This window comes from Oncorhynchus kisutch, linkage group LG17 (assembly GCF_002021735.2).
Source record: "Oncorhynchus kisutch isolate 150728-3 linkage group LG17, Okis_V2, whole genome shotgun sequence".
Lineage (NCBI taxonomy): Eukaryota > Metazoa > Chordata > Actinopteri > Salmoniformes > Salmonidae > Oncorhynchus > Oncorhynchus kisutch.
Window position 1 is genome coordinate 83,293,445 of NC_034190.2, and position 22,058 is coordinate 83,315,502.

The window sequence follows — 22,058 nt, forward strand, 5'->3', positions numbered from 1 at the left end:
CTCCACCCTCCTCCTACCTTCGTCTAGCAGCAGTAGCAGCACCACCTAGCCTTAGCTCGTCTAGCATTAGCATCACACAGCCTTAGCTCGTCTAGCATTAGCAACACACAGGCTTAGCTCGTCTAGCATTAGCAACACACAGCCTTAGCTCGTTTAGCATTAGCAACACACAGCCTTAGCTCGTTTAGCATTAGCAACACACAGCCTTAGCTCGTTTAGCATTAGCAACACACAGCCTTAGCTCATAGCCAGAAACTCAGGGAAACACAAAGCCAACAACAGTATCACAGAGCAACACACAGCCTTAGCTCGTTTAGCATTAGCAACACACAGCCTTAGCTCGTTTAGCATTAGCAACACACAGCCTTAGCTCGTTTAGCATTAGCAACACACAGCCTTAGCTCGTTTAGCATTAGCAACACACAGCCTTAGCTCGTTTAGCATTAGCAACACACAGCCAGCTAAAATATACAGCATCAATCTCTCTAGCAGTAGAAGTAACACCATACAGAAAAATATACAGTCAAAATATATTTTAATATATTTTAATATATTTTAATATATTTTTGCTATGAATTTTTGGATAGATGTGAAATATGAAAACAAATTAGCTAAATAGTCTATTTCTTACGCATTTAAAAAAAATAGTATTTTAATGCATGACATACATCTGTTAATGTATTTGGAATACATACATACATTTATTTACATGGAAATATATTATTTGGCAAATGTTTTCTATTTCACATGCATTCAAATGTTTTACACAATATGTTTTACACAATATATACAGCTGGAGTGATGTAAAGCTCACCGTCGTTGTCTCTGGAGTAATGATTCACCATCTGGCAGTCTGGTTAATGAATCTGGGTTTAGCTGATGCAAGGAGAACGCTACCTGCTCAAATGCATAGTGCCAACTGTAAAGTTTGGTGGAGGAGGAATAATGGTCTGGGGATGTTTTTTTTGTGGTTCGGGCTAGACCCCTTAGTTCCAGTGAAGGGAAATATTAACGCTACATTATACAATGACATTCTAGACGATTCTGTGATTCCCAACTTTGTGGCAACAGTTTGTTTGTTTCTGCATGACAATTCCCTTGTGCACAAATTGAGGTCCACACAAAAATGGTTTGAACTTGACTGGCCTGCACAGAGCCCTGACCTCAACCCCATTGAACACGTTTGGGATGAATTGGAATGCGAACTGCGAGCCAGGCCCAATCACTCAACATCAGTTCCCGATTTCACTAACGCCCTTGTGGCTGAATGGAAGCAAGTCCCTGCAGCAATGTTCCAACATCTAGTGGAAAACCTTCCCAGAAGAGTGGAGGCTGTTATAGCAGCAAAGGGGGGACCAACTCCATATTAATGCTCATGATTTTGGAAAGAGACTTTTAACTAGGTGTCCTCATACTTTTGACTCATAGTCCTAGTTCTTCCCTTTAGTCTAACAGCTAGGTCCTAGATCATCCCTTTAGTAAACAGCTAGGTCTTAGATCATCCCTTTAGTAAACAGCTAGGTCCTAGTTCATCCCTTTAGTCTAACAGCTAGGTCCTAGTTCATCCCTAGTGTTCACTGAAATGCAGGCAGAGCCAGAGAGGGACACTGACTGAGAAGTGGGTCACATTTGACAGGATGGAGAGGGGGAGAGAAGGAGTGGGAGAGGGAGAGGGAGAGAGACGGAGAGGGGGAGAGGGAGAGAGACGGAGAGGGGGAGAGGGAGAGAGACGGAGAGGGAGAGAAGGAGTGGAAGAGGGGAAGACGGGGGAGGAGAGGAAAGAGAGGAGATGAGAGGGGGGACAGTGATCATTTGGTATATCTGCAGAATGTATTGTAACTGCAGAAAATCCTTACAAGAAATTACAGAGTGAGAGAGAGGGAGAGAGACGGAGAGGGAGAGAGACAGAGAGGGAGAGAGATGGAGAGGAAGAGGAAGAGGGAGAGAGAGACGGAGAGGGAGAGGGAGAGAGACGGAGAGGGGGAGAGACAGAGAGGGAGAGAGATGGAGAGGGAGAGGGAGAGGAAGAGGGAGAGAGAGACGGAGAGGAAGAGGGAGAGAGACGGAGAGGGAGAGAGACAGAGAGGGAGAGAGATGGAGAGGGAGAGGGAGAGAGACGGAGAGGGGGAGAGACAGAGAGGGAGAGAGATGGAGAGGGAGAGGGAGAGGAAGAGGGAGAGAGAGACGGAGAGGAAGAGGGAGAGAGACGGAGAGGGAGAGAGACAGAGAGGGAGAGAGATGGAGAGGGAGAGGGAGAGGAAGAGGGAGAGAGAGATGGAGAGGAAGAGGAAGAGGAAGAGGGAGAGAGAGACAGAGAGGGAGAGGGAGAGGGACGGAGAGGGAGAGAGACAGAGAGGGAGAGAGATGGAGAGGGAGAGGGAGAGGAAGAGGGAGAGAGACGGAGAGGGAGAGGGAGAGAGTACGGGAGAGAGAGACGGAGAGAGACGGAGAGGAAGAGGGAGAGGAAGAGGAAGAGGGAGAGGAAGAGGGAGAGGGACGGAGAGGGAGAGAGACAGAGAGGGAGAGGAAGAGGGAGAGGGACGGAGAGGGAGAGAGGGAGAGAGGGAGAGAGACGGAGAGCGAGAGGGAGAGATCGTTTTTTTTCTCTATCCTGAAGGAAAATGTCACTTTGATGTACTGTTGAGCTTGAAGAAAACCCACTGTCCCCTTTGTAAAAACAGATCACACTGGCAGCCTCCACTGTATCAGACATTAATCAGTCTCCACCAATGAAGAATGTAAACCTTGAAAAGCTGATGCCATTGAGAGGCTCTGAAGCCAGCGGTCGGCCATATTGGCACACCCCAGTAGGAACAGTCCTTCATAGGAACGAACAAAATTCGACAGTATTTCAATGAAATTGACAAAATTACATGTATTTATGTATTCGTTGGTTATCGTGGGGACAATAACGTTAGTACATTAGTTTGGGGGGAAAAACATTTATTTTATAATTGTATATATATATATATTTATGTTTAGCTCACATAATATAATTTAAAAAGTATGCAAACATGTGTCTGTAATAGAATATATATGTCAAAAACAAATGTAGACATTAATAAAGCTTCCGAAATATTTTACAAATGAGGAGTGCCAAGATGGCCGCACGGAGCTTCAATACAGTGCCCCCTATCAGTCATCTAGGGTTTATACACACCATTGGTGTCCACTGTATATGTGTCTCCATTGTATCTGTTTGCAATGACTGATCACTACCATCAGGCTTAATGAGAGACAGTGTGTTTGTGGAGGTGCAGGTGTTCCAGACAGTCAGCCAACTAGCCTGTCAGCCACCCAGCCAGTCAGCCAACGAGCTAGTCAACCTGTTAGCCAGTCAACCAACCAGCCAGCCAGTCAGCCAACCAGCCAGTCAGCAAACCAGCCTGTCAGCCACCCAGCCAGTCAGCCAACCAGCCAGTCAGGCAACCAGCCAGTCAGCCAACCAGCCAGTCAGCCAACGAGCTATTCAACCTGTTAGCCAGTCAACCAACCAGCCAGCCAGTCGGTCAGGTAATCAGCCAGCCAGCCAGCCATACAGCCAGCCAGTCAGCCAGCCAGTCAGTCAGTCAGTCCTAGTCAGTCAGTCCTAGTCAGCCAGCCAGTTAGCCAGCCAGCCAGCTAGTCAGTCGGTCAGCCAGTCAACCAGCCTGTCAGTTAGCCAGCCAGTCAGCCAGTCAGCCAACCAGCCAGCCAGCCAGTCAGTCAGTCAGTCAGTCAGCCTGTCAATCAGCCAGTCAGCCAGTCAGTTAGCCAGCCAGCCAGCCAGTCAGTCAGCCAGTCAACCAGCCAGTTAGCCAGTCAGCCAGCCAGTCAGTCAGTCAGTCAGCCAGTCAACCAGCCAGTTAGCCAGCCAGTCAGTCAGCCATTCAACCAGTCAGCCAGCCAACCAGCCAGCCAGCCAGCCAGCCAGCCTGCCTGTGTAATGTGCTAAGTGAATGTATTGTAGGTGGACTGTTTTCACACTCAGTTTTATCTTGGTAGCATTTAGCAAACTGGATGTCAGAAAAGCTCCCTGGTAGAAAGAAACCATTGGGGAAAACCATACTCAGACATAGGTTCCAAAAGCCCTACAGATAGAAACCTTGGCCCTAAAGACAGATAGAAGGATGTCTAGGAGGACGAGTATTGGAATAGAAGCTTTTGGTTTGGAAGTCATTCAGTGATAGAATAACCATATGAAGGGAATAGCCTCTCTACAGACAGATAGTTACTACCTGGAACAGCCCCAGGGAACCCAACACAGCAGAACCATACCACCTGGAACAGCCCCATGGAACCCAACACTGCAGAACCATACCACCTGGAACAGCCCCAGGGAACCCAACACAGCAGAACCATACCACCTGGAACAGCCCCATGGAACCCAACACTGCAGAACCATACGACCTGGAACAGCCCCAGGGAACCCAACACAGCAGAACCATACCACCTGGCACAGCCCCAGGGAACCCAACACAGCAGAACCATACCACCTGGCACAGCACCAGGGAACCCAACACAGCAGAACCATACGACCTGGAACAGCACCAGGGAACCCAACACAGCAGAACCATACGACCTAGCACAGCCCCAGGGAACCCAACACAGCAGAACCATACCACCTGGAACAGCCCCAGGGAACCCAACACGGCAGAACCATACGACCTGGCACAGCCCCAGGGAACCCAATACAGCAGAACCATATGACCTGGCACAGCACCAGGGAACCCAACACAGCAGAACCATACGATCTGACATAGCACCAGGGAACCCAACACAGCAGAACCATACGACCTGACACAGCACCAGGGAACCCAACACAGCACCAGGGAACCCAACACAGCAGAACCATATGACCTGGCACAGCCCCAGGGAACCCAACACAGCAGAACCATACGACCTGGCACAGCCCCAGGGAACCCAACACAGCAGAACCATACGACCTGGAACAGCCCCAGGGAACCCAACACAGCAGAACCATACGATCTGGCACAGCACCAGGGAACCCAACACAGCAGAACCATACGACCTGGAACAGCCCCAGGGAACCCAACACAGCAGAACCATACGACCTGGCACAGCCCCAGGGAACCCAACACAGCAGAACCATACGACCTGGCACAGCCCCAGGGAACCCAACACAGCCTAACCATATAACCTGGAACAGCCCCGGGGAACCCAACACAGCAGAACCATACGACCTGGCACAGCCCCAGGGAACCCAACACAGCAGAACCATACGACCTGGAACAGCCCCAGGGAACCCAACACAGCAGAACCATACGACCTGGAACAGCACCAGGGAACCCAACACAGCAGAACCTTACGATCTGGCACAGCACCAGGGAACCCAACACAGCACCAGGGAACCCAACACAGCAGAACCATACGACCTGGCACAGCCCCAGGGAACCCAACACAGCAGAACCATCACAGAACACCAGGCTCTCCGATGTTCCGATTGTTCTGTCTGTTTATATGCTGTTTATGTGCTTCGTTCGTCATCTCTCCCTTGAGTCTGAGATCAGACAGTCTCATTCACAGAGAATATATACACAGAAACACACAGCACAGGCTGTTCAATTAAGAGAGAGAGAAAGAGATAGAGAGGAGAGAGAGAGAGAGAGAGAGAGAGAGAGAGAGAGAGAGAGAGAGAGAGAGAGAGAGAGAGAGAGAGAGAGAGAGAGAGAGAGAGAGAGAGAGAGAGAGTCTGTGTGGACTGGGTCTGTGTCTCTGGGTCTGTCTTTGGGTCTGTTGTCTCCAGATCCACACATGTACAGTACCAGTCAAAAGTTTGGACACACCTACTCATACCAGGGTTTTCTTTATTTTTTCAACTATTTTCTACATTGTATAGACATCAGAACTATGAAATAACACATATGGAATCATGTAGTAACCAAAAAAAGTATTAAACAAGTATATTTTATATTTGAGATTCTTCAAAGTAGCCACCCTTTGCCTTGATGACAGCTTTGCACACTGGCATTCTCTCAACCAGCTTAATGAGGTAGTCACCTGGAATGCATATCATTCTCTCAATTCTCTACAATTGGCCCAGCGTCGTCCGGGTTTAGGGTTTGGCCGGGGTAGGCCGTCATTGTAAATGTTAAAGGTCAAATAGGGGTGGTATACAGAAGATTATTTGGTTAAAGACCAAGTTCATTATTATGGCAAGAACAGATCAAATATAGAAAAGAGAAATGACAGTCCATCATTACTTCAAGATGTTCATTTGGAAATTACCAGCCTCAGAAATTGCAGCCCAAATAAATGCTTCACAGAGTTCAAGTAACAGACACATCTCAACATCAACTGTTCAGAGGAGATTGTTTTTAATCAGGCCTTCATGGTCAAAATGCTGCAAATAAACCACTACTAAAGGACCAATAAGAAGAAGAGACTTGCTTGGGCCAAGAAACACAAGCAATGGACGTTAGACCAGTGGAAATCTATCCTTTGGTCTGACGAGTCCAAATTTGAGATTTTTGGTTCCAACCGCAGTTTCTTTGTGAGACGCAGAGTAGGTGAACAGATGATCTCCGCATGTGTGGTTCCCACCGTGAAGCACGGAAGAGGAGGTGTGATGGTGTGGGGGTGTTTTGCTGGTGACAATGTCTGTGATATATTTAGAATTCAAGTCACACAGCATTCTGCAGCGATACGCCATCCCATCTGGTTTGGGCTTAGTGGGGACTATCATTTGTTTTTCAACAGGACAATGACCCAACACACACCTGCAGGGTCCACATTGTTAACCAATGGAGAAAATACACAAGCATGGCCTTGGTCTGACCCAAATAAAGATAATTAACTCATTCTATTCGTCTGGCCTAGTCTGATCTGACCTGCATCGTGGCCATGTATAAGCATAATTTGCAAACATTATTTTATTAGCAAGTTTGTGACAACAACAGACTAGAGTGACAGAGAGAGAGAGAGAGAGAGAGAGAGAAAGAAGAGAAAGTGACAGAGAGAGAGAGAGAGAGGAAGGAGAGAAAGTGACAGAGAGGATCAATCAGATGACTGGCTGTAATGGCAGGAAACACTAGATTCCCCCCCCCCCCCTCCCCACACACACACACACACAATCGCTGAGCAGAAGATTCCTCAAGGCCCCACTGTTAATAATTCAGCAGCCAGTGTGTGTGTGTGTGTGTGTGTGTGTGTGTGTGTGTGTGTGTGTGTGTGTGTGTGTGTGTGTGTGTGTGTGTGTGTGTGTGTGTGTGTGTGTGTGTGTGTGTGTGTGTGTGTGTGTGTGTTGTATAGATCCATAGCAAGGAGACCTTGGTGAGTCCCAGGTGACCTGGCAGGATATGAGCTCAGAGGCTCATCTCGAACACACACACACGCACGCACACACATGGTAGCTTGGCATGTTGCTTGGCAGAGTAAGACCTCAGTCTCTCCATTTTGAAGTACCCTAAAACTTTTAATAGCAATTATCAGTTTTTTTTTATTGCCAGAAAGAAACCTGCTAGCCATTGGCTGAGAAGTGCTAGCTAACTAGTACTACTACTAATTCTTATTTTCAATGACGGCCTAGGAACAGTGGGTTAGCTGCCTTTTCAGGGGCAGAACGACAGATTTTGTGTGCTAGCTAACTAGCAAGCACAAAAGCAGTCAACAGTAGTAACGATCGGCAGTAAGAACTGCTAAAATCAAAATAGGAGAATAATTATTAAGACAAAAGAAACGTGACACACAAAAATTAGTAAATTATAACAAATTAGTGCAGGAAATTAAGAAATGTATTTAAAAGGTTGCAAGACAAAGCGTGAATTATGCAAATCAGTGGAGGCTGCTGAGAGGAGAATGGCTCATAATAATGACTGGAACAGAGTCAAACACATAGAAACCATATGTTTCGCTCCGGCCAATACCACGAGTCTGTCCTACCCAGTTCAGGTGCCACCAACCTCCAGGTGATGCAAATAAGAAAAAGTTGCTGTACACCCTGTAGGTGTGTGTTATTAATGCATTGAAGGAATTTTTTTTAATAAATAATGTAACTTCATTGTCACGCTGAAACAGGAAAGGGCCTCCCCCAAACTGTTACCACAAAGTTGGGAATCACAGAATCATCTAGAATGTCATTGTATGCTGTAGCGTTAAGATTTCCCTTCACTGGAACTAAAGGACCTGGGCTAAAACAGCCCCAGACCATTATTCCTCCTCCACCAAACTTTACAGTTGGCACTATGCATTGGGGCAGGTAGTGTTTTCCTGGCATCCGCCAAACCCAGATTCATCCGTCGGACTGCCAGATGGTGAAGCGTGATTCATCACTCCAGAGAACATGTTTCCATCTCACTGAGGCAATCTCAATTTTCGCTCCCTGACGACCAATTCTTGCACTGACGTTGCTTCCAGAGACAGTTTTGGAACTCGGTAGTGAGTATTGCAACCGCTTAAGCACTCGCCGGTACTGTTCTGTGAGCTTGTGTGGCCTACCACTTTGTGGCTGAGCCGTTGTTGCTCTTAGACGTTTCCACTTCACAATAAACAGCACTTACAGTTGACCCTCTGAGCTCTTGCAGGGCAGAAATTTGATGAACTGACTTGTTGGAACGATGGCATCCTATGACGGTGCCACGTTGAAAGTCACTGAGCTCTTCAGTATGGCCATTCTACTGCCAATGTTTGTCTATGGAGATTGCAAGGCTGTGTGCTCGATTTTAATACACCTGTCAGCAACGAGTGTGGCTCAAATAGTTTGAAGGGGTGCCTACAATAATTGGCAAAAATCACATGATGCACACCGATGATGTCATTGGAAACACTTATCTTCCTCTATCCCCCCCCCCACCCCCCTTACAAAACATAGATAGATAAAACATAGATAGATAAAACATAGATACGTGCAATGTTCACATATGTTGATGTTGGAGTGGTGCTGTAGATTATGGATTTGAAGTTGAACATCGTTTTTTTTTTTAAATGTCCCTTTAAGGAAATATATTCCTGGCTCAAACAGAAGTCGTTCTCTAATAAGCAACTGTTGTGTTCAGTGATTTAAGCAAATAACCACCGAGGCTATTTATACAGAATAACATTTAGGAATACGCTTTTGAGAATAGAACAATAGAACGCTCTCACCACACACACACACACACACACACACACACACACACACCGTGGCACACACACACACACACACACACACACACACACACACACCGTGGCACACACACACACACACACACACACACACACACACACACACACACACACACACACACACACACACACACACACACACACACACGCCTATACCGACTGTGTTGTTGTCTGTTGAAGCCTCTTTAGTCAACAGTGAACAGTGAGTTTAAATAGAATACTGAATATCCACCATTCTATGCTTTTCAAAATGTTAACCTTAAACTTAATTTACACACAATGTATATAGACTCTTTAAAATATATATATATATATTTTTCTACTGTGTTATTGACTTGTTTATTGTTTACTCCATGTGTAACTCTGTGTTGTTGTCTGTTCACACTGCTATGCTTTATCTTGGCCAGGTCGCAGTTGTAAATGAGAACTTGTTCTCAACTAGCCTACCTGGTTAAATAAAGGTGTTCTCAACTAGCCTACCTGGTTAAATAAAGGTGTTCTCAACTAGCCTACCTGGTTAAATAAAGGTGTTCTCAACTAGCCTACCTGGTTAAATAAAGGTGTTCTCAACTAGCCTACCTGGTTAAATAAAGGTGTTCTCAACTAGCCTACCTGGTTAAATAAAGGTGAAATAAATCAAATAAAAAAATAAACACAGTAACCCGCAATATCCAAGTGAATAAAAAAAAAATATATATATATATATCTGAAAATGATTTACAATTTAAAACAGTAAATTGACCTCTCATGAACTGCACTCTTCAAATCATTCCACAGATTCTCAATGGGATTTAGGTCGGGGGGCTCTGACTAGGCCGCTCAAGGACATTCACCTTCTTGTCCTTCAGTCACCGTACCGTCGCTTTGCCGGTGTGCCTTGGGTCATTGCCATATTGAAACGTGAACTGTATTCCCATTTTCAACTTCCTTTCAGAGGGCTGCAGGTTCTCCTCAAGAATATGTTGGTATATTGCACTGTCCATTTTCCCTTCTATCGTGACAAGCGCTCCAGTCTCTGCTGAAGAGAAACACCCACACAACAGGATGCTGCCACCACCATGCTTTACTGTAGACATGGTGTTCTTTACTGTAGACATGGTGTTCTTTACTGTAGACATGGTGTTCTTTACTGTAGACATGGTGTTCTTTACTGTAGACATGGTGTTCTTTACTGTAGACATGGTGTTCTTTACTGTAGACATGGTGTTCTTTACTGTAGGGATGGTGTTCTTTACTGTAGACATGGTGTTCTTTACTGTAGGGAGGGTGTTCTTTACTGTAGACATGGTGTTCTTTACTGTAGACATGGTGTTCTTTACTGTAGGGATGGTGTTCTTTACTGTAGGGAGGGTGTTCTTTACTGTAGGGAGGGTGTTCTTTACTGTAGACATGGTGTTCTTTACTGTAGACATGGTGTTCTTTACTGTAGACATGGTGTTCTTTACTGTAGACATGGTGTTCTTTACTGTAGGGAGGGTGTTCTTTACTGTATACATGGTGTTCTTTACTGTAGACATGGTGTTCTTTACTGTAGGGATGGTGTTCTTTACTGTAGGGATGGTGTTCTTTACTGTAGACATGGTGTTCTTTACTGTAGACATGGTGTTCTTTACTGTAGACATGGTGTTCTTTACTGTAGACATGGTGTTCTTTACTGTAGACATGGTGTTCTTTACTGTAGACATGGTGTTCTTTACTGTAGGGAGGGTGTTCTTTACTGTAGACATGGTGTTCTTTACTGTAGACATGGTGTTCTTTACTGTAGGGATGGTGTTCTTTACTGTAGACATGGTGTTCTTTACTGTAGGGATGGTGTTCTTTACTGTAGGGAGGGTGTTCTTTACTGTAGACATGGTGTTCTTTACTGTAGACATGGTGTTCTTTACTGTAGGGATGGTGTTCTTTACTGTAGGGATGGTGTTCTTTACTGTAGGGAGGGTGTTCTTTACTGTAGACATGGTGTTCTTTACTGTAGACATGGTGTTCTTTACTGTAGGGATGGTGTTCTTTACTGTAGACATGGTGTTCTTTACTGTAGACATGGTGTTCTTTACTGTAGGGATGGTGTTCTTTACTGTAGGGAGGGTGTTCTTTACTGTAGGGATGGTGTTCTTTACTGTAGACATGGTGTTCTTTACTGTAGACATGGTGTTCTTTACTGTAGACATGGTGTTCTTTACTGTAGGGAGGGTGTTCTTTACTGTAGGGATGGTGTTCTTTACTGTAGACATGGTGTTCTTTACTGTAGACATGGTGTTCTTTACTGTAGACATGGTGTTCTTTACTGTAGACATGGTGTTCTTTACTGTAGACATGGTGTTCTTTACTGTAGACATGGTGTTCTTTACTGTAGACATGGTGTTCTTTACTGTAGACATGGTGTTCTTTACTGTAGGGATGGTGTTCTGCACCCCGTCTGGTGCAGGTATAGGTCCTCTCCCAACCTTTCACTTGCCTCCAACACACACACATACACCATGCACTTAGTACTGATCTGAATTATAGGCCTACTATTTATTTACTTGATCTCATAATTTCGTAGTTTACTGGATTTATAGAGAGCTATTCTCTCAAGTTATCTTGTTGGGTTGAACTTACAATGGCCCCAAGTTGTTCTATTCTTTTTCTTGTTCCTTATGACAGCTGTGTGCTGTGTTGACTATGAACTTGCTTGTTTACCTAACCGTGTGTTGTGTCTTTGGCTATGATTAAGTGATATGACATGCTATTCTATAAAATCCTTTCTCCGTAATTAATATGACCTGATTGAGCTAATCATGTAAATGTAATTAACTAGAGAGTCGGGGCTCCACAAAATAATATTTACAGAGCTGCTATCTTCCGAATAAACTCTTAAAGACCTAGTAATATTTGACATCAATAGCAGTCAATATTAATCACCATCTTAATTCAGTCTCATCTGAAAGTTGTAAATTCTTGGTTATCTTCACGAACCTTGGCTAACAAGTTGAATCAGCAATACAAAATTGGGTTTAATTATTTATTTACTAAATACCTAACTATTCACACAGAATGACATATACAAAGAAGAACTTATACCTTGATTACAAATGACATCATAAAGGAAAACATCCCTAGCGGACAGAACAGATATGACAGCTGGTTACACGAAAGAAAAGGGGCGGGGTTTGAGTGAAAGAGCGGGAAGACTGAGGAACACAGGGAGAAGCTGTGCTATCGTAAATACAGTATCTTATGCATTCTAAATTACCGCCCATCTGGAAAAGGAAAATGCAATAAATATTTATTCTGAGCTGCACTTCAGTAGGTTGGTGGTAGATGGAAGGCCATGTTGCCAAACCGAGTCCTTTGTCCTTTGAAGAATGTATCTGGTGGTCAATTGGGTACGTTGTAGTAACGTCGTTGTGTGGTAGATTGGATACTCTGTCTGTTCTTTCCTAGTCCGCGTTTGCAGCTGCTGTTGCTAACTCAACGGCTAGGAGGTATCACTTCTGTAGTGAATAAGAGTTCAAAGTTCATACCATTTGCAACCGAAGCTCATGCTGAGGTTGGCTTAGTTCTGTAGTTGACATGTTAGTCCTTTTAACGCAGTGGCTGCAGACCTCACGTACTCGGAACAGCAGGTTATATTGTCATCAAGGGAGAGGAGGGTGTGTTTGAAAAGTTTTATAACCCATGTCCCTTCACAGGGGCGGGCCACTGATTGAGCAGAGCCCTAATCTTATGAAAACCCAAATCTCTCATTTGGAAGCTAAAATTACATTTAATCTCTTCACCAATAATTTTATATTAAAAAATTCCATGTGAATCTGAAACTACAATGTGCAGACTTTGCACTGTAGAGTTTATGTCATCTTATCATTGATGAGAATGTATCAGATGACAACCGAACTGACATCATATTCATTAAGTACCACCGCATATGTTCAATTGGTCGGATTACCAGAATATAGTTCATTTCCCCCCACCTTCTGATGTTCCCAGAATCTCTATGTTAACCAAGGGGTTTTCAAATGTAACATCAGTAGGGTAGAGAGAGGAAAAAGGGGGGGGGAAGAGGTATTTCTGACTGTCATAAACCTACCCCCCAGGCCAACGTCATGACAGTCCCCCCATGTTGGGTTCAATCTTGCGATTACACGTGGGACAGACTATGTTTGTTCCCACACTCGGGACTTTGACTCAATATTGGTTACAAAGACTTCTAGCCTCCAATCCTATTCTAACCACCTCTCGCCTGCTTTGTATTCCTGTTACCTGATGAAATTGCTGTACAATATGATCTTGTTGCCATCTGATGCACATTCAAATGTCATAAAAAATCAACACTGCAGAGCTCTCCCTGTCCTCTGCCGTGCCCTGATTGTATTACTGTTGATGATCTGGAAATGTGCATGTACACTCTGGCCCATCTACTGTTGCTAGCTCCAATTCTGACTTGTGCTCTGATATCTGCTTCACTGAATTCTGCTCTCGTTAAAGTCTGGGTTTTCTCCACGTTAACACTAGACTCGTATTACCTACAACTGGTCAATTGAAAGTGTGGGTTCACAGCTCCAATCCAGATGTGTTGGTCATTACTGAGACCTGGTTAAGGAAGAGAGTTTTGAATACTGATGTTAACCTTTCTGGTTATGACCTTTTTCGGCAGACAGATCTTCCAAAGGTGTGGGAGTGAAAATCTTTACCAAGGATCACCTTCAGTGCTCGGTTGTCTCCACCAAGTCTGTCGCCAAACAGTTTGATTTGCTGGTTTTAAGCATTAAACTTTCAAATAGCTCTTTGTTGACTGTTGCTGGTTGTTATCGTCCACCATCAGCACCGGCCTGTACCCTACCTGCCCTAAGCTCTCTCCTGGCCCCTTACACTAAATCTGAATTTGTCCTAAACTGGGACACGCTTAAACACCTGACCAAGTCCTAAAGCAATGGGACTCCCTAAATCTTTCTCAGATTATTACCAATCCCACAAGGTATGACTTCAAACACCCAGAAAAGGCTACTCTCCAAGATGTTATCCTCACAAATAATCCTAATAGGTATCAGTCTGGTGTTTTCTGTAATGACCTTAGTGATCACTGTTTTACAGCCTGTGTTCGTAATGGCTGCTCAGTGAAACGACCTGTCCTGCTTTGTCATAGATGCTTGCTAAAAAACTTTAATGAGCAAGCCTTACTTCATGACCTGGCCTCTTTAAATTGGTATAGAATCAGCTTGATTCACTCTGTAGAAGACGCTTGGACCTTCTTTTTTGATATTTTCAGTGGAATTGTTAACAAACACGCACCCATAAAGAAAAGCATGAACCTTTTTAAGCATTAATAGCTCTTTGTTGACTGTTGCTGGGTGTTATTGTCCACCAGCAGCAGCTCCTACCTGCCCTAAGTTATTTCCTGATCCCCTACACTAAGTCTGAATTTGTCCTGCTAGGTGACCTAAACTGGGACATGCTTAAACCACCTGACCAAGTCTTAAAGCAAAGGGACTCTCTAAATCTTTCCCAGATTATTACCAATCCCACAAGGTATGACTTCAAACACACAGAAAAGGCTACTCTCCTTGATGTTATCCTCACAAATAATCCTGATAGGTATCAGTCTGGTGTTTTCTGTAATGACCTTAGTGATCACTGTGTTCGTAATGGTGACGCTTGCTAAAACATTTAATGAGCCCCGCCCCCCCCATAAAGAAAATGAGAATTAGAAACAGGTTCAGCCCCTGGTTCGACCGTGATCTGGCAGAGTTACTCCACCTCAAGAATACCATTTGGTGAAAGGCTCGGCACACGCATACTCAGGCTGACTGGCTCTCGTTCAGGCAAATGAGAAATAAGTGCACTCAGGCTATCCGGAAGGCCAAAGTTAGTTACTTTAAAGCTCAGTTCTCTCTCTGTGGGTCTAACCCCAAGCAGTTCTGGAAAACAGTTAAAGACCTGGAGAATAAACCCTCCTCCTCACAGCTGCCCATGTCCCTTAATGTTGATGATGTGGTTGTTACTGACAAGAAGCACATGGCTGAGCTCTTTAATCACCACTTCATCACATCAGGATTCCTCTTTGACTCAGCCATACCTCATTGCCCATCCAACATTTACTCATCTCCCACCCCTTCTAATGCGACTATCCCTGATGCCCCTCCCTCTTGTTCCGCTGCCCCGCTACAATGTTTCTCCCTGCAGTCAGTCACTGAATCTGAGGTGGTGAAGGAGCTCCTGAAACTTGACCCCCAAAACAACATCTGGGTCAGATGGTTTAGACCCTTTCTTCTTTAAGGTTGCTGCCCGTATCATCACCAAGCCTCTCTCTGACCTTTTTAACCTGTCTCTCCTCTTTGGGGAGGTTCCCATTGCTTGGAAGGCAGCCACGGTGTATCCTTTATTTAAAGGGGAGATTAATCTGACTAACTGTTATAGGCCTATTTCTATTTTGCCCTGTTTATCAAAAGTGTTGGAAAAACTTGTCAATAATCAACTGACTGGCTTTCTTGATGTCTATGGTATTCTCTCTGGTATGCAATCTGGTTTCCACTCAGGTTATGGATGTGTCACTGCAACCTTAAATGATGTCACCATTGCCCTTGATTCTGCTATATAAATTGACTTAGCCAAAGCTTTTGATACAGTAGACCATTCCATTCTTGTGGGCCAGCTAAGAAGTATTGGTGTCTCTGAGGGGTCTTTGGTATGGTTTACTAACTACCTCTCCCAAAGAGTGCAGTGTATAAAGTCAGAAAATATGCTGTCTCAGCCACTGCCTGTCACCAAGGGAGCACCCCAAGGCTCGATCCTAGGCCCCACGCTCTTCTCAATTTACATCGACCACATAGCTCAGGCAGTAGGAGGCTCTCTCAATAATTTATAAGCAGATTTTACAGTTTTATACTCAGCTGGCTCCAGTTGGATTTTGTGTTAAATGCTCTACAACAAAGCTTTCTTAGTGTCCACAAGCTTTCTCTGCCCGTAACCTTGTTCTGAACACCTCCAAAACAAAGGTCATGTGGTTTGGTAAGAAGAATGCCCCTCTTCCCACAGGTGTTATTGTTACCTCTGAGGGTTTAGAACTTGAGGTAGTCACCTCATACAAGTACTTGGGAGTATGGCTAGACGGTACACTGTCCTTCTCCAACCACATATCAAAGCCGCAGGGTAAAGTTAAATCTAGACTTGGTTTTCTCTATTGTAATCGCTCCTCTTTCACCCCAGCTGCCAAACAAACCCTGATTCAGATGACCATCCTACCCATGCTAGATTATGGAGACATAATTTATAGATCGGCAGGTAAGAGTGCTCTCGAGCTGGCTAGATGTTCTTTACCATTCGGCCATCTTATTTGCCACCAATGCTCCTTATAGGCAACATCACAGCACTCTATACTCCTTTGTAAACTGATCCTCTTTGTATACCCGTCACAAGACCCACTGGTTGATGCTTATTTATAAAACCCTCTTAGGCCTCACTCCCTCCTATCTGACATACCTACTGCAGCCCTCATCCTCTACATACAACACCGTTCTGCCAGTCACATTCTGTTTAAGGTACCCAAAGCACACACATCCCTGGGTCGCTCCTCTTTTCAGTTCGGCTGCAGCTAGCGACTGGAACGAGCTGCAACAAACACTCAAACTGGGCAGTTTTTTTTCATTCAAAGATCCAATCATGGACACTCTTACTGACAGTTGTGGCAGCTTTGCTTGATGTATTGTTGTCTATAACTTCTTGCCCTTTGTGCTGTTTGTGCCCACTAATGTTTGCACCAGGCTTTGTGCTGCTGCCATGTTGTGTTGCTACCATGTTGTGCTGCTACCATGTTGTGCTGCTACCATGTTGTGCTGCTACCATGTTGTGCTGCTGCCATGTTGTGTTGCTACCATGTTGTGTTGCTACCATGTTGATGTCATGTGGTGTTGCTACCATGTTGTGTTGCTACCATGTTGTTGTCATGTTGTGTTGCTACCATGTTGTTGTCATGTTGTGATGCTACCATGTTGATGTCATGTGGTATTGCTACCATGTTGTTGTCATGTGGTGTTGCTACCATGCTGTATGGTCATGTGTTGCTGCCTTGCTATGCTGTTGTGTTAGGTATACCTTTATGTAATGTTGTGGTGTCTCTCTTGTCGTGATGTGTGTTTTGTCATATATTTTTAGTTTTAATCCCATCTCCACTGTCCCCGCAGGAGGCCTTTTGCCTTTTGGTAGGCCATCATTGTAAAAAAGAATTTGTTCTTAACTGTCTTGTCTAGTTAAATAAAGGTTAAAATATTCCAAAAGTATGTAAATCAGGTCTTGTGTTGCCGTCTCCATAAGGGAGAAGTTAATTATTATTGCCCCATTTCAAGACTTCCTTGTCGAGCTCAGATTATGGAATCCTGGGTAAATGTACAACAAAGCAATTTTTTGTATATCTCAGAAATGTATTTAGAATGTAAACCAGTCAGGGTTTAGGACACAGGGTTTAGGACACAGGGTTTAGGACACAGGGTTTAGGACACTGTACTATTACAACAACCACTACAGTCAGGGTTTAGGACACAGGGTTTAGGACACAGGGTTTAGGACACAGGGTTTAGGACACAGAGTTTAGGACAGAGTTTAGGACACAGGGTTTAGGACACAGGGTTTAGGACACAGGGTTTAGGACACAGGGTTCAGGACACAGGGTTTAGGACACAGGGTTTAGTCCTGGGCATTTAATTATTACAGTAACCAGTTTAGCTGTTAATTATCGTGTCGATACTTTAGACTCTAAAATGAAATGTGCTGCTTTATTTGTGGACCTGTCAAAAGCTTGTGATACTGTTGATCATGGTATTTTATTGAACAAGTCCTTGATAGGCCTGTTGATGGCATCACGATTATCCATCGTCATTGACGGGGTTCAGTCTGCATGTCTTGAAGTACATAAAGGTGTACCACAGGGGTGGATTCTGGGACCTGATCTCTTCACTATTTATAGAAACACCATTGGTCAATCTGTCAAAAAAAATGGTCAACTTATATCTATATGCGGGTGATACTATTTCGTATGCCCTGCCCTGCCCTGCCCTGCCCTGCCCTGCCCTGCCCTGCCCTGCCCTGCCCTGCCCTGCCCTGCCCTGCCCTGCCCTGCCCTGCCCTTCCCAACCCTGCCCCTGTTCTGCCCTGGTCTGCCCTGGTCTGCCCTGCCCCTGCCCTTCCCCTGTTCTGCCCTGGCCTGCCCTGATCTGCCATGGCCTAGTCCTGGCTTGCCCTGCCCTGTTCCTGTTCTGCCCTGCCCTGCCCTTCCCAACCCTGCCCCTGTTCTGCCCTGGTCTGCCCTGGTCTGCCCTCCCCTGCCCTGCCCCTGCCCTTCCCCTGTTCTGCCCTGGTCTGCCCTTTCCTGGCCTGCCCTGTTCCTGTTCTGCCCTGGTCTGCCCTGGCCTGGCCTAGCCTGCCCTGATCTGCCATGGCCAAGTCCTGGCTTGCCCTGCCCTGGCCTGAAAACCTCCTAAGAGACTTTTGACGCTTGTTAATAGTAATGAATCAACATGGAAAATGGATTGGATTTGCAAAGTCATGAACGTCAGGGAATATAGACCAAACGTTGAAATGATGTCTGTGCCCAGTGAGTGGTGTTTTCTGAAAAGGCAACTCAGCTAATTTTGAACTGACGAAACGGCAGGAAGTAGGCCCCCTGAATATTTGGGCAGAAAGTAAGGCTGAGTCAGTCTTACAAAGACATGAAACAGTCTTGGTCTACTGTCATTAAATATTCAAGAAGCAGTTTGTGCAATGAAACAGATATCACCACTCGCCCAAGAGCCCAGCAAAGGGTTACCTTTTAGCTTTTGGAGAGTTTTATCAATGAATGGACTTTATTTTTCTCATCTGGAAATTAACAGAATGCTAATATTTGGGCTCCATCATCATCCTTCTCATCCTCATCATCATCCTCCTCCTCATCCTCATCATCATCAACATCCATCTCCTCCTTCTCCTCCTCCCCATCCACACCATCCTCCTCCTTCTCATCATCATCCCCCCTCATCCCCCCTCCTCCCGCGGCAGGGTAGCCTAGTGGTTAGAGCGTTGGACTAGTAACCAGAAGGTTGCAAGTTCAAACCCCCGAGCTGACAAGGTACAAATCTGTCGTTCTGCCCCTGAACAGGCAGTTAACCCACTGTTCCTAGGCCGTCATTGAAAATAAGAATTTGTTCTTAACTGACTTGCCTAGTTAAATAAAGATTTTCATTCATTCATCATCATCATCCCCTTCCTCCTCCTCCTGATCATTCTCCTCATCATCATCCTCCTCATCATCATCATCCCCCCTCCTCCTCATCATCATCCTCCCCCTCCTCATCATCATCATCATCATCAACATCCATCTCCTCATCCTCCTCTTCCTCCCCATCATCATCCTCCTCCTCCTCCTCATCATCATCATCCCCCCTCCTCCTCCTCATCCTCCTCCTCCTCATCACCATCATCCCCCCTCCTCCTCCCCATCCTCCTCCTCCTCCTCATCATCATCCTCATCATCCTCATTATCATCCTCCTCCTCATCATCATCCTCCTCCTCATCATCCTCATCATCATCCTCCTCCTCCTCCTAATAATCATCCTCATCTTCATCATCCTCATCATCCTCCTCCTCATCATCATCCTCCTCCTCCTAATCATCATCATCCTCATCCACATCTTCATCATCCTCATCATCCTCATTATGCTGCTTTCTCTCCTTCACAACCCTGTCTCTCTCTCTCTCTCTCTCTCTCTCACACACACACACACACACACACACACACACACACACACACACACACACACACACACGCCCACGCACACAAACACATAGGTAACCACACACACACACACACACGCCCACGCACGCACACAAACACATAGGTAACCACACACTAGACATTCTAGAATCACTCGACCATGACTGGTAGTAAGTAGTGGTCTTGACTTGGCATGCGTTTCCTTGTGTTAACGGTTACTGGTAGGCTCGGCATGACCGTAGTCAAACGTAGTCAAACCTTATATTCACACCATAAAACAACCCTAAAAAGACACACGTGATCCTGAAGAGATCCACATAATCAGAATATGGTATGCCATAGAACATCACAATCCTAACGGAAAATAGGATTGATAGGCTACACAGAGGAGACGTATATTTAAATGTAACCTATCTCTCTTTAACATGGCTCTTCTTTACCAGTGTGGACTGACTGACCAGTATCTCCAGCAGAGAGGTGTTGCTCCTCCACAACCTCTCTATGAGCCACGGAGCGCGTGCAGAGCACGGCTGCCTGTTCGCACGCTCAAGTGCACGTGTCTCATATTGATCAGACGGCTGCTGTATGCTGCATAATACATGTGTATCTGTATTTACCTCCAGACCTGGCCCAGTTGTAGGAGGTGAAGAATTGACTGGAACAGCCACATACACACTCTGCAGCATGTCCGCGTGCCGCTCTCAGTCCCTGCCCCCGCCGCATTCTGCCCCGCCGACGAGCATCCAACCCCGCCAACAGTAGCAGCATTGGCCGCTCCGCCACCGCGCTGTTTGTTGGTGTTGGTGCTGCCCTTGGTGCTGAAATTACACTCGCCTCCCTTGGAAGACTCCGCAGCCGCTGCTGCCGCCGCACTGACTGCCGCTACTGCCCCGCTGCTGCTGCCGCTGATGTCCGTGTAGTCGTAGACTATCCACCTGAAACTCAACACCTGAACCACGGCGGAGGGAACCACCACGAAGACCAGCGTCAGCCCGAACCACCAGTAGTCCCGTCTCAGGTAGTAGTCCGCGGCAAGCCACAGGTCGGTGGCCCCGTCTGAAAAGAAGACGAGCAGTGAGCACAACACCCAGCAGCAATCCAGGAGCGAGTAGGGCTTAGAAGCATAGCGGCACGACGAGGGACCATGGTCGGGCTCGGTTGCGACCATACATCGGAGTGGTGGTGGTACCGGGTTCTCGGTAGTCTGCACAGACAGGGCTGCTCCGTCCGATTTTGCAGCCATGTTTGTTGTAGGAAAGAGAGTCGGGAACGGACGACGGAGAGAGTGAGAGTGAGAGATTGAAAGGGGCTGTCGGCGTGTGTGAGAAAGGGAGAGAGAGCGTGTGGGGGAGAGCGAGAGAGAGAGAACTCAGGCAGGCAATAACTGCTCCTCGTTTCAATGGCTATGCTATCATATGTAATTACATTCTTAGTAGGCTTATTATTGTCTGATTGAATAACACAGCGTTTGCCAATCATTTATTTCAATGCCAGAAATCATACCTTGCCATCCAAGGACTCCTGTTGGGTAGTCTAATGAAGACTAGGACTGATGGCACGGGCATAACGAAGACTGTGCAGGCTAATTACGTCATAAATCCAGCGCATTAGTTGGATCATCTTCAATAGACTATATTCCCGAGTAGGTTTTTATCGTGGTAAACTTTGAAGTTTGCTGGGCTGGCCTCTTTGTCTTTATTTTATGACAACGTCTATACTCTTAGACTCAATCATAGGTAGGCTGATCATTCAGACAACCAATTAATTAATTGAATGGTTGGTGAAATATTGTAGCGTCTACTAGAAGTCCAAATGATTGTCTTAGCATTATTAATCGTAAGCTATATACTGTTATAACAACATAGACCACAGAAGCATGAACAGTGAATATAATACCATCTCTACATTAAGTCGGCTCACCAATTAACCACGTCTGTGTTGAATGAAATGAAATCAACGTTTTTAATTGTTTGCATACACATATTTAGAAGATGTTATTGCGGGTGGTGTAGCGACATGCTTGTGTTCCCGAGCTTCAACAGTGATATCTAACAATCCACAACTATACACACAAACGGGGCGGCAGGGTAGCCTAGTGGTTAGAGTGTAGAGGCGGCAGGGTAGCCTAGTGGTTAGAGTGTAGAGGCGGCAGGATAGCCTAGTGGTTAGAGTGTAGAGGCGGCAGGGTAGCCTAGTGGTTAGAGTGTAGAGGCGGCAGGGTATCCTAGTGGTTAG

The 22,058-nt window shown here is 45.5% G+C and overlaps 1 protein-coding gene across 1 annotated transcript in view; it reads right to left on the bottom strand.

Moving 5' to 3' along the window:
- Nucleotides 1–21,147, bottom strand: part of LOC109885396 (XK-related protein 7-like) — a 106,544-nt gene extending 85,397 nt beyond the window's left edge. Inside the window, exon 1 of the mRNA XM_031794840.1 lies at nt 20,441–21,147. Within this exon, the coding sequence (XP_031650700.1) occupies nt 20,441–21,066 (626 nt within the window). The 5' untranslated portion in view covers nt 21,067–21,147. The remainder of the gene's footprint in view (nt 1–20,440) is intronic.
- Nucleotides 21,148–22,058: the final 911 nt, after the last annotated feature.